At 46.6% G+C, this 13639-nt stretch overlaps 1 protein-coding gene across 7 annotated transcripts in view; it reads right to left on the bottom strand.

Annotated features, from left to right (window-relative positions):
- Nucleotides 1–13639, bottom strand: part of lrrc56 (leucine rich repeat containing 56) — a 165955-nt gene that overhangs the window by 26101 nt on the left and 126215 nt on the right. For all 7 annotated transcript variants that reach the window (XM_041198380.1, XM_041198381.1, XM_041198386.1 and 4 more), the window contains one exon: nt 12321–12498. In XM_041198380.1, the coding sequence (XP_041054314.1) occupies nt 12321–12498 (178 nt within the window). The remainder of the gene's footprint in view (nt 1–12320; nt 12499–13639) is intronic.

Here is a 13639-nt window from a genome sequence, read left to right as displayed (position 1 = left end):
CGCACGGGCACAACAGGCAGGCGGGTAAGAGACTTTTCTATGAACCTCATCCACGGGCAGGATAAGAGGGCTCCGTGGGGTTGTCAATCTGCTTTGTGGAGTATTTATTGGATGAAGTATTTTAAACTTGCCTGTAGTAGTTCAGAACGCATTCCAGCAGCTTTCTGTGTAATTTTAACCTTCAGGTCAGCACTCTGCAGTCAGGAATATTTTGCGGGTCTGTAGCTTTCCGGAAGCCTCCTCTTAGCCTGGGTATGGGATCTGACATGTCCATTGGAGGCAGCTCCTCTGAGGAGGAAGGGAGGGCTAGGAGGAGGAAGCCAGGAGTGCACATTCAGCCTCCAGGGGAGCCATCTTTGGGAGTAGAGGCGCAGGCACAAAGCCAAGAGGTTGTCCAAGGTGCAAGGGGCTGCAGAAGACGCCACTATCCTGCTGCCAGGGTATACAGGCGGCGAGGCAGTTACCTCAACATGTATGAGGTGCAGTGCTAAAGGAGGCTCTGACTGTCAAGGGAGACAGTCAACTATGTCTGTCAGACGATAGGCCCTGAGATCTCCCCCAACTGTGTGGGCAAACACCCCATGCCAGTGGCTCTGAAGGTCACAGCTGCCCTCAACTTCTATGCCTCTGGCTCCTTCCAGGGATCAGTGGGTGATCTTTGTGGTGTCTCCCAATCAGCAGTCCACACTTGTGTCAAGCAGGTTACAGACGCTCTGTTCAGCCATGCATTGACCTTCATCCATTTCCACTGGGACCAGGAAAGCCAGGCACAGTGAGCCAGAGGCTATGCGGCCATTAATGGCTTCCCCTGTGTTCAGGATGCTATAGACTGCACACATGTGGCCATCAAGGCGCCAGCAGGTGAGCCCGGTGCCTTCATCAACAGGAAGAGCTTCCACTCCACGAATGTGCAGATAATGTGTGATCACAGGATGCTGATTCTATAAGTTTGTGCAAGGTTTGTGCAAGGCAGCTCCAACAACACCTACATCCTCAGACACTCCCAGGTGCCAGGGCTCTTCAGTGCTTTGGCCCGGCTAGATGGATGGCTGCTAGGTGACAAGGGCTATCCCCTCAGGAGGTGGCTCATGACACCTCTCTGCCATCCAATATCAGAAGCTGAGCATTTTAATTTTCAAATCAGATGTTCTCCCAATTGTAAAACAATACTATAAGCAAGCAAAAATAAATTACAAGGACCTAATCTCAGGCCAACACAAAAGCACCAGTGAGAAACCCATGGTTGCAATGTGCCTTACGTTTCCATTTGCGGGTGCTACATCTTGGTGCAGCCCCATCGCTTGGAGTGGCACCTGAGACAGCCTGCTGACTCTGCTGTCCTGTTGGCCTCGATGACCTTGGCAGCCATCCTCTGGCCCGTGGAACTTGTGCTGGGCTCGCCTGGGAGGGAGCGGCCAGTGCCACAGCTGGCATCTCCCCACCTGTTGCAGCCTCACCAGATGATATGGTCACTGGGAGAGGGGCGGAAGGGCTGGTGCCTCATATGGAGCGCCTTGAGAGGAGCCCGCAGAGACAACAGGCAGCTGCTGCGCCGATGTGAGGTCGCCTCGGACCTCCCTGCTCACCGTGGATGGATGGGCAACGAGCTGGGAAGCTTGAAGCCCAGACCATCTCCCACACTGGCATTGACCAGCTGTGGCCAATAGTGCTGTGAGGGCTTGCAGGTCCGAGTGTAACCACAGGAGGACCTGATTGGTCTCCTGGAGGCACCTCTTCTTGATAGTCGCCATTCTCTCCATGGAAGAAGCATGGCATTTTGCCATGAGGCTCACTGCATCAGTGATGCTCCGCGTGGACTCCTCCACCGCAGACACCAAGCGAAGCATAGCCTCATGTATCGCTCCCGCACACCTGGCTGTATTTTCTGCAGCTGCTGCGTCGCAGACAACTCCAGAGGCACATCACCAGGCACCGACTGAGCATGTACCTGGTCCCCTGTAGTCGTCTGACTGTTGGCGCCATGGGCACTCTCTGTCTCTGCCAGCTCCTCTAGCGATTGTGAAGTGCCCTCTCTATTGTGCCCTGGGGCACTAGCCGATGTTCCAATGCCCACAGAGGTGCTAGTATCTGCGCTGGTGCCTGCCTCGCAGAAATAGTGTGATGAAGGTTAGACTTGAGGGCCCTCAGGTGTGAGAGGGGGCATCTGCAGTTCCTCCTGTCAGCCATGCTCTGATGATGCTGAAATGAACAACAATGGCAGTGGATCAGTTAGCGTGCACATAGTTACACACTTCATCCCTTTCCTCATGGCTCATTGTGCGCTCAACCTTCCAGAACCAATGGACACGAACATTGGTGGGGTGGTAAATAGTGAGGAGGATAGCCTTACGTTACAGGAGGATATAGACGGGCTAGTCAGATGAGCTGATGAGTGCCAAATGGAATTTAATGTGGACAAGTGTGAGGTGATGCAGTTGGGCAGGACAAACAAGGCACGGGAATACACGATGAATGGTAGGACCGTGGGAAGTAACGAGGATCAGGGGACCTTGCTGTGCATGTCGACTGGTCCCTTAAGGTAGCGGGACAGGTACATCAGGTGTTTAAGGAGGCATATGGCATCCTTGCCTTTATTAGCCGAGGCATAGAATATAGCAGCAGGGAGATAATGTTCGAACTGCAGAAAATGCTGCTCAGGCCACAGCTACAATACTGTGTGCAGTTCTGAAATGGATTTTATGAGAGGGATGTGATTGCAGTGGAGAGAGTGCAGAGGACATTTACTAGGATGTTGGCTGGTCTGGTGAGTTTCAGTTATGAGGAGAGATTGCATAGACTGGGGTTATTTCGCCTGGAGCAGAGGAGATTGAGGGGGGACACGATTGAGCTGTATAAACATATGAGGGGCATAGATAGCGTAGACAGAAAGGAACTTTTCCCTTTGGCAGAGGGATCAGTAACCAGGGGGCATAGATTTAAGGTAAGGGGCATGAGGTTTACAGGGGATGTGATGAGCAACTTTTGAACACAGAGGGTGGTGGGAATCTGGAACTCACTGCCTGAAAGGGTGGTAGATGCAGAAACCCTCATAACATGTAACAAGCATTTGGATGTGCACTTGTGATGCCATGGCATAGAAGGCTTTGGGCCTAGTGCTGGGAAATGTGATTAGAATAGTTTGGTATGTGTTTGACCTGTGCATCCTCAATGGGCTGAAGGGCCTTTTTTCTGTGCTCCACACCTCTGACTATATCACTCTGTGACTGAGCAATGTTGCGACAATAACAAATTTAACAATCATCAGTGCTATGGATGTTGGGAGGACATTGAGGATCTCACTGTTGGCCTCAAATACCTGGCCGTTCCACCCCTGCCTCACCAACACCAGTTGACCTGGGTGCATGCCACCTCTCCAGCTCAAGGGCCTCCTGCTCAAAGCGGCTTAATATGAGGAGGTGAGACTAGTTGCCTCCAGTCCTCGAATGCTCCAACGCATTATGAGCATTCTTCTCCTGAGAAAGAGAGAACACCATTCATTACGGCAAATTGCACATGGACTCTGCACGCGCACACTGCACCCCAACCACAGTGGTCCATATTAGGCCTCCTGTGCCTACTCTCCAAGCTACTGCTGATCATTCACACAAAGATAGTACGCCTGCTCCCAACCCCCCCTACGGCCACCTTGGACACAGGCTGCGTACATCACTTTAGGAACCACGTGGTACTTGCTCCCATAGCAAGGATGTGCAACTACGTGCAGTGTCGAGGGCAGCAGATGGTTCTTTGTCACGACATCTTGAGGCTCCCCTTCCACCATCTCATCACTGTGAATAGGACATGTGCTGGAGTTCTGAGTATGTGCCTAACTGCACCTCCTGCAGGTTGCCCCCAGACTAGTCATGTGTGACTTAAGAGCAACACATGATGCGGGGGAGAACTCATCTCCTCATGAACCACTCAGGCTGATCTAAGCATGGGCGCTATCTGCTTGCCCACCCAGTGAAGGAAAAATACCCTACATGATTCAATGCAGTCATGACAGTAAGACTTGCGGGGGGGGGGGGTGGCCTCAAAGGCTAAGGTTGCCTGCTGGGTTAAATGCCCAATGCCAACATGGTACTCACCCTGCCAGAGCGCAACAGATCGTTGAAGCGCTTATGGCACTGGATCTAGGTGCACTGCACCACGTCGCGGGAGCTCACCACCTCCTGCCAGGCACGTTTCGTCATGTTGCGGGAGGGGTTCTCCTCCTCCCATCCTGGGGGGACCAACACCTCCTGCCGTGCTGCCACCTCCTCGAGGAGGGCAACAAGGCATTTAACTGAAAAATGAGGGGCGCATTGGCCCCCCTCACTGGTCTACCCTGCAGCCTGCCCTGCTCCTGTGGCAGACCCTGCAGCCTGGCCTGCTCCTCTGCCTTTCTCTCCAGTCTGGCTGGCTCACTCGACTCCCTGTGGTGCGCCCTTGAACTGGCCATTGGCAGCAGCCTACAAAAGGCTGCCAGGCCTTCTTTTAAACATGCTGCCAGGTTGTCATTGGACCCGGCAGTCTGTGCATGCCCGCCACCGCCCATACACTCCCGTTATCCACGGGAGTCGGCAAATACACTGGTGATCGGGTCCGTGCCCGCTCACAATGGAAAATTCTTCCCCATGTGTGTATGTGTTGATTGAGAGTGCGTGCGCACGCGTGTGTGTTTGAGACTGTTTGTGTTTTAGACTCTGTGTGTGTGTGTGTATGTTTGAGACAGTGCGTTTGAGAGGGTGTGTGTGTTTGAGACTGTGTGTATTTGAGACGGTTTGTGCGCGCGTGTGTGTGTTTGAGACTGTGTGTGTTTGAGATGGTGTATGTATGTGAGAGGGTGTGTTTGAGGCTGTGTGTGTGTGCGTGTGTGTATGTTTGAGACTGCATGTGTGTGCGTGTGTCTGATTCAGACTGCATGTGAGCGTGTGCGTGTGTGTGTGTTTGGGACTGTATGCGTGTTTGAGCCCGTGCGTGCATGTGGGATTGAGACTGTGCGTGCACGTGGGATTGAGACTGGGTGTGGGATTGAGACTGCGTATGTGTCTATGATTGAGACTATGTGTGTGTGTGTGATTGAGAGTGTGTGCGTGCGCGTTTGTGTGTGTATGTTTGAGAGTGTGTGCGTGTGTGGTGTGTGTATGTTTGAAACTGTGTGTGTGTGCACGTGTGTTTGAGACTGTGTGTGTATGTTTGAAACTGTGTGTGTGTCTGTATGTTTGAGACTGCATGTGTGTGTGATTGAGACTGCGTGTGCATATTTGGGACTGTGTGTGTATTTGTGTGTGAGAGTGGGTTTGATATTGCGTGTGTGTGAGAGTGGGTTTGGGACTGTGTGTGTATGTTTGAGAATGCATGTGTGTGCGAGACTATGTGTGTGCATGCACATTTGAGACTGTGTGTGTATGTATGTTTGTGACTGTGTGTGTGTTTGAGACTGTGTGTGTGTGTGTGTGTCTGTATGTGTGTGCACGCATTTGAGACTATGTGTGTGTGTGTGTGTGTGTGTGTATGTTTGAGACTGTGTTTGTGTGTGCATGTGTTTGAGACTGCATGTGCATGTGTTTGAGACTCTGTGTGTGTATGTTTGAGAGTGCGCATGTGTGCATGGGTTTGAGACTGTGTGTGTGTGAGATTGAGACTGCGTGTGTGTGTGATTGAGTTTGTGTGTGTGTGTGTATGTTTGAGACTGTGTGTGCGTGCCCAAGACAGTTTGTGTGTGTGTTTGAGACTGAATATATATGTGTTTGAGACTGAATGTGTGTGTGAGATGGTTTCTACGTGTGTGTGTGTGTGTTTGAGACTGCATGTGTGTGTGTGCTTGAGACTGTTTCTGTGTGTCTGCGTGTATGCTTGAGACTGCATGTGTGTGTGTGTTTGAGACTGCGTGTGTGTGTGTTTGAGACTGTATGTGTGTGTTTGAGACTGTTTGTGTGCATGTGTGTGGGTTTGAGACTGTTTCTGTGTTTGAGACTGTGTGTGTATGTGTGTTTGAGACTGTGTTTGAGACAGTTTGTGTGTGTTTGAGACGGTTTGTGCGTATGTGTGAGTGGGATTGAGACTGTTTCTGTGTTTGAGACTGTGTGTTTGAGACGGTTTGTGTGTGTGTGTTTGAGATGGTTTGTGTGCATGTGTGAGTGGGTTTGAGATTGCGTGTGTGTGTTTGAGACTGTGTGTGTGTGAGATTGAGACTGCGTGTGTGTGATTGAGTTTATGTGTGTGTGTGTATGTTTGAGACTGTGTGTGTGTGCCCGAGACAGTTTGTGTGTGTGTTTGAGACTGAATATATATGTGTTTGAGACTGAATGTGTGTGTGAAATGGTTTCTATGTGTGTGTGTGTGTGTTTGAGACTGCATGTGTGTGTGTGCTTGAGACTGTTTCTGTGTGTCTGCGTGTATGCTTGAGACTGCATGTGTGTGTGTGTTTGAGACTGCGTGTGTGTGTGTTTCAGACAGTTTGTGTGTGTGTTTGAGACTGTGTGCATGTGTGTGGGTTTGAGACTGTTTCTGTGTTTGAGACTGTGTGTGTATGTGTGTTTGAGACTGTGTGTTTGAGACAGTTTGTGTGTGTTTGAGACGGTTTGTGCGTGTGTGTGAGTGGGATTGAGACTTTCTGTGTTTGAGACTGTGTGTTTGAGACGGTTTGTGTGTGTGTGTTTGAGACGGTTTGTGTGTGTGCGTTTGAGACGGTTTGTGTGCATGTGTGAGTGGGTTTGAGATTGCGTGTGTGTGTTTGAGACTGCATGTGTGTGTGTGTTTGAGACTGTGTGTTTGAGACAGTTTGTGTGTGTGTTTGAGACAGTTTGTGTGTGTGTTTGAGACTGTGTGCGAGTGGGTTTGAGACTGTTTGTGTGTTTGAGACTGCATATGTATGTGTGTGTTTGAGACTGTGTGTTTGAGATGGTTTGTGTGTGTGTGTGTGTGTTTGAGATGGTTTGTGTGTGTGTGTTTGAGACGGTTTGTGTGTGTGTGTGCGCATTTGAGACTGTTTGTGAGTTTGAGACTGTGTGTGTGTTTGAGACTGCATGTGTGTGTGTTTGAGACTGTGTGTGTCTGAGACAGTTTGTGTGTGTGTTTGAGACAGTGTGTGTGTATTTGAGACTGTGTGCGTGAGTTTGAGACTGTTTGTGGGTTTGAGACTGCATATGCATGTGTGTGTGTTTGAGATGGTTTGTGTGTGTGTGTGTTTGAGACGGTTTCGTGTGTTTAAGATGGTTTGTGTGTGTGTGTTTGAGATTGCATGTGTGTGTGTGTTTTTGGGACGGTGTGTGTGTGTGTTTTTGGGACGGTTTGTATGTGTGCGTGTTTGAGACGGTTTGTGTGCGTGTGTTTGAGATGGTTTGTGTGCGTGTGTTTGAGATGGTTTGTGTGTGTGTGTTTGAGACGGTTTGTGTGTGTGTGTTTGGGACAGTTGTTATGTGTGTGTGTGTTTGAGACGGTTTGTGTGCGTGTGTTTGAGATGGTGTGTGTGTGTGTGTTTTAGACTGTATGTGTGTTTGAGACTGTGTGTGTGTTTGAGACTGTGTGTGTGTTTGAAACTGTTTGTGTGTGTGTGTGTTTGAGACTGTGTGTGTGTTTGAGACTATTTGTGTGTGTGTGTATGTTTAAGACTGCGTGTGTGTTTGAGACTATTTGTGTGTGTGTGTTTAAGACTGCATGTGTGAGTGCGTTTGAGACTGTGTGAATGTTTGTGTGTGCGTGTGTATGTTTCAGACTGTTTGAGTGTGTGTATTTGAGACCGTTTGTGTGTGTGTGTGCTTGAAGCTGTTTGTGTGTGTGAGACTGCATGTATGTTGAGACTGTTTTTGCGCGTTTGAGACTGCGTGTGTATGTGTGTGTGAGAATGCATTTGATATTGCATGTGTGTGAGATTGAGACTGCATGTGTGTGTATATGTGATTGACTTTGCGTGCGCACGTGTATGTTTGAGACTGTGTGTGCCTGAGACTGTTTGTGTGTATGGTTGAGATTGTGTGTGTGTGTGTGTGTGTGTGTTTGTTTGAGTGTGTGTGTATGTGTGTTTGTTTGAGTTGTGTGTTTGTTTGAGTGTGTGTGTGTTTGTTTGAGAGTGTGTGTGTGTGTTTGAGACTGAATGTGTGTGTTTGAGATGGTTTGTGCGTGTGTATATGTGTATGTTTGATCCTCTGTGTGTGTTTGACTGTGTGTGGGTGTTTGAAACTGAATGTGTGTGCGTGTGTTTAAGATGGTTTGTGCGTGTATATGTTTGAGACTGTGTGTGTGTGTATGTTTGGGACTGTGTGTATGTTTGTGTGTGGTAGTAGGTTTGATATTGTGTGTGTGTGTGAGATCAAGACTGCATGTGTGTGTGAGAGCCTGAGACTGTATTTGTGTGTGTGTGTGTGTTTGAGGCTGTTTGTGTGTGTGTGTGTGTGTGTGTGTATTTGAGACCGTTTGTGTGTGTGTGTGCTTGAAGCTGTTTGTGTGTGTGAGACTACGTGTATGTTGAGACTGTGCTTTTGCGCGTTTGAGACTGCGTGTGTATGTGTGTGAGAGAATGGGTTTGATATTGCGTGTGTGTGAGATTGAGACTGCATGTGTGTATATATGTGATTGAGTTTGTGTGCGCACGTGTATGTTTGATACTGTGTGTGTGCCTGAGACTGTGTGTGTGCCTGAGACTGTGTATGTTTGAGATTGTGTGTGTGTGTTTGTTTGAGTGTGTGTGTATGTGTGTTTGTTTGAGTTGTGTGTTTGTTTGAGTGTGTGTGTGTGTTTGTTTGAGAGTGTGTGTGTGTGTGTGTGTGTGTTTGAGACTGAATGTGTGTGTTTGAGATGGTTTGTGCGTGTGTATATGTGTATGTTTGATCCTCTGTGTGTGTTTGACTGTGTGTGTGTGTTTGAAACTGAATGTGTGTGCGTGTGTTTAAGACGGTTTGTGCGTGTATATGTTTGAGACTGTGTGTGTGTATGCTTGGGACTGTGTGTGTGTTTGTGTGTGATAGTAGGTTTGATATTGTATGTTTGTGAGATTGAGAGTGTGTGTGCATGTGTGTGTATGTATGCTTGAGACTGTGTGTGTGTGCCTGAGACTGTATTTGTGTGTGTGTGTGTTTGAGGCTGTTTGTGTGTGTATGTTTGAAACTGAATGTGTGCGCGTGTGTTTAAGACAGTTTGTGCGTGTATATGTTTGAGACTGTGTGTGTGTATGTTTGAGACTGTGTGTGTATTTGTGTGTGAGAGTGGGTTTGATTTTGCGTGTGTGTGTGTGAGATTGAGAGTGTGTGTGCGTGTGTGTGTATGTATGCTTGAGACTGTGTGTGTGTGTGTGTGTGTGTGTGTGTGTGTCTGAGACTGTATTTTTGTGTGTGTGTTTTTGAGGCTGTTTGTGTGTCTCTGTTTGAAACTGAATGTGTGTGCGTGTGTTTAAGACGGTTTGTGCATTATATGTTTGAGACTGTGTGTATGTATGTTTGGGACTGTGTGTGTTTGTGTGTGAGAGTGGGTTTGATATTGCGTGTGTGAGAGATTGAAAGTGTGTGTGCGTGTGTGTATATATGCTTGAGACTGTATTTGTGTGTGTGTGTTTGAGGCTCTATGTGTGTGTGTGTGTTTGGGACTGTGTGTGCATGCGTTTGAGACAGTGTGTGTGTTTGAGACAATTTGTGTGTGCGTGCGCGTTTGAGACTGCGTGTGCACGTGTTTGAGACTGTTTATGTATGTGTATGTTTGAGACTTTGTGTGTGTTTGAGACTGTGTGTGTGTTTGAGACTGTGTGTGTGTGTGTGTGAGTGTGCATTTGAGACTGTGTTAATGTTTGTATGTGCGTGTGATGTTTGAGACTGAGTGTGTGTGTATTTGAGACCGTTTTTGTGTGTGCGTGTGTGTGCTTGAGGCTGTTTGTGTGTGTGTGAGACTGTGTGTAAGTTTGAGACTGTGTGTGTTTGCGCGTTTGAGACTGCGTGTGTGTGTGTGAGAGAGAACGGGTTTGATATTCATGTGTGTGAGATTGAGACTGCATATGTGTGTGTACGTGTGATTGAGAGTGTGTGCGTGCATGTACGTGTGTTTATGCCTGAGACTGTTTGTGTGTGTGTGAGTTTGAGACTGTGTGTGTGTTTGAGACTGCGTCTGTGTGTGTGTGGGTTTGAGACTGCGTGTATGTGTGTGTGATTGAGAGTTTGTGTGCGCGCGTGTGTGTATGATTGAAACTGTGTGTGTGCCTGAGACTGTTTGTGTGTGTGTATGTTTGACATTGTGTGTGTGTGTGTGTGCTTGAGACTGAATGTGTGTTTGAGATGGTTTGTGCGTGTGTATATGTTTGAGACTGTGTGTATGTTTGATCCTGTGTGTGGGTTTGAAACGGTTTCTGTGTGTGTGTATGTTTGGGACTGTGTGTATGTGTGTGTGTGTATGCGTGTTTGAGACTGTGTGTGTGTGTATGTTTGATTCTGTGTGTGTGTTTGAGATGGTTTCTGCGTGAGTGTATGTTTGGGACTGTGTGTGTTTGTGTTTGTGTGTGAGAGTGGGTTTGATATTGCGTGTGTGTGTGAGATTGAGACTGCGTGTGTGTGTGAGATTGAGAGTGTGTGCGTGTGTGTGTGTATGTATGCTTGAGACTGTGTGTGTGTGTGTGCCTGAGACTATTTGTGTGTTTGAGGCTGTTTGTGTGTGTGTTTGAGACTGTATATGCATGTGTGTGTGTGCGTTTGAGACTGTGTGCGCGTTTGAGACTATTTGTGTGTGCGTGTTTGAGACTGTGTGTGTGTGCGCGTTTGAGACTGTTTGTGTGTGTATGTTTGAGACTTTGTGTGTGTGTTTGAAACTGTGTGTGTTTGAGACTGTGTGAATGTGTGTGCGTGTGTATGTTTGAAACTGTATTTGAGACTGTTTATGTGTGTGTGTGTGCTTGAGGCTGTTTGTGTGTGTGACAGACTGCGTGTATGTTTGAGACTGTGTGCGTGCATTTGAGACTGCGCGTGTGTGTGTGTGTGTGTGTGTGTGTGTGTGTGTGCCTGAGACTGTACTTGTGTGTTTGTGGCTGTTTGTGTGTGTGTTTGAGACTGTATGTGCATGTGTGTGTGTGTGCGTTTGAGACTGTGCGCGCATTTGAGACTATTTGTGTGTGCGTGTTTGAGACTCTGTGTGTGTGCGCGTTTGAGACTGCATGTGCACATGCATTTGAGACTGTTTGTGTGTGTGTATGTTTGAGACTGTGTGTGTGTGTGCGTTTGAGACTGTGTGAATTGTGTGCATGTGTATGTTTGAAACTGTGTATTTGAGACTGTTTATGTGTGTGTGTGTGCTTGAGGCTGTTTGTGTGTGTGACAGACTGCATGTATGTTTGAGACTGCGTGCGTGCATTTGAGACTGCGCGTGTGTGTGTGTGTGTGAGAGAGTGGGTTTGATGTTGCGTGTGTGTGTGAGATTGAGATTGTATGTGTGTATGATTGAGAGTGTGTGCGCGCATGTATGTGTGTGTATGCCTGAGAATGTTTGTTTGTGTGTGAGTTTGAGACTATGTAAATGTTTGTGTGTGCGTGTGTATGTTTGAGACTGTGTATTTAAGACCGTTTGTGTGTGTGTGTGCTTGAGGCTGTTTATGTGTGTGTGAGCCTGCGTGTATGTTTGAGACTGTGTGCGCGCGTTTGAGACTGCGTGTGTGTGTGTGTGTGTGTGTGAGAGAGAGAGTGGGTTTGATATTGCGCGTGTGTGTGTGTGTGTGTGTGGTGTGTGTGAGATTGAGATTGTATGTGTGTGTGATTGAGAGTGTATGCACGTATGTATGTGTGTGTAAGCCTGAGACTGGTTGTGCGTTTGAGACTGTGTGTGTTGTTTGAGACTGTGTGCTTGAGACCGTTTGTGTGTGTGTGTGTGTGTGTGTGTGTGTGTGTGTGCTTGAGAGTGTGTGCGTGAGTGATTGAGCACCCTGAGACTAGCAGTAAGCCTGGCACACACGCTATGATCCTCTTACACTCTGTTCATTTTTAATTATTCTTTTTTAACTTAACAATTTATTGTTTTGACATTACTTTAATTTTGCTCAGCAAGTTGGTTCTTTTCTTAATACACAACTTTTTTTTTGCAATTCAGTTTAATATTGCGCCAAACTTTATCTTTCTGAAATTTGCTCATTGGCCCCTTGAATGAGAAAAAATGGAAACGTGGCCCCTCCAAGTGAAAAGGTTGGACAAGCCTGGTCAAATATGTGTGATTAGATACAACTTTGTTTTAATTTTAATGGCCCAATAGCATTTTTGTGCACTAATGTTAGCAGTGTGAGTAAGACCTTATAAGACACTAGAAAAGTTCCTGTTAATGACCACATTTTATGCTTGTGGCGCTTTTAATAATTGCTTGGGAGTTATTCCACAGACCTAGATATTCAAGATCCTCAGCTGAGATGCCATCCTTAATGGCTTCCTTCACAATTAGCCAATCCTTACTGACGGTACAGTTAGACTGAATGCAGGTCTCACTCACAGGAATGTCGTCCAAATACTTCAAGTGTGGGATTAATTTTTTAACCGTCTCCCTGTAGTTACAATTTGAATCCTGGAACGGGTGGGGTAGAAAAAAAGACAATAATTACAACTAATTTCTTCACAAATAATCGACATTCCCAAGACACTCATAAGTGACATTTCTAATGAAAGTTGAAAAATAAAATTCCAAGTAGTCAAAGCTCTTTGCAGATTAATGTTTGATCAATTGTGACAACAACTAACTTTTATAAAGTGCCTGTAACAGTTCAAAAAAAAAATCCCAAGTGCATCGTAGTTGGTACAAGACAAAGAATCAAATGATGAAATTAGTTAGAATGTGCAGATTTTGTGCCATGTTCTAATTAAGCCATGGAGCAGTAATCAACTCAATGCGTAAAGGATACTGTGTACTTAGCCAGTACAAGCCAGCAAGATGCTGACCAGAAAATTCCTCTGGGATAATCCTACTGCACTGATGTAACTTTGCAGAAGTGCACCAGAGGACCTGGCTGTGGAGTTTCTTAATTGTTGTATTCAATTCCCCCAGTCTGTATGAAACTAAGCTGAACTCAATCCCTAGACCAATATGATCTTCTGATGTTAAATTTCAGAAAATTAAATTGTTGGTCCTGTGCATAGGCTTTGTGGACGGGGGCTTAAGCCTTTGTATTTGAATAAAAGTTGCCTTGGCAATAACCAAATTGAAGGAGTATTCGCTTGTTGTATACCCCTCCCATTCTCTTGCCATTTCTGCCGTTCAAAACATAAAATGATCTGCCCTCGAAGGATCAGAACCATCTGCATGCATACCACAACAGCATATAGTTTCTGACTCTAAGGAAAACCCAACACGCATTTGCATAACAGCACAGATACAACAATTTTCATTTACATAATCCCTTTAACATAGTAAAATGGTTCTTGCCATTTCACAGAAGAGTTATCGGACAAATTTTGACACTGAGACACGAAACGAGATATTAGGGCAGTTTACCAAAATCTTGGTCAATGGTTGGTTTTCAGGAGCATCTTAAAAGAGGAGATAAAGGTGAAGAGGTTTAGGGAGGGAATTCCAGAAATTAGGGCCTAGGCATTTGAAGGCATACCGCCAATTGGATAGCAAATTAACGCCAGAATGGAACTGAAATCATCTTTGAACACTGTTAACAACAGCAGGCAAAGTGCATGGCCCCAGATTATTTAGTTAGTGC

Source organism: Carcharodon carcharias, chromosome 10 (genome assembly GCF_017639515.1).
Source record: "Carcharodon carcharias isolate sCarCar2 chromosome 10, sCarCar2.pri, whole genome shotgun sequence".
NCBI classification, from domain to species: domain Eukaryota; kingdom Metazoa; phylum Chordata; class Chondrichthyes; order Lamniformes; family Lamnidae; genus Carcharodon; species Carcharodon carcharias.
The sequence above is the reverse complement of the archived record's forward strand: the minus strand, read 5'-3'. Positions and strand labels throughout refer to the sequence as shown.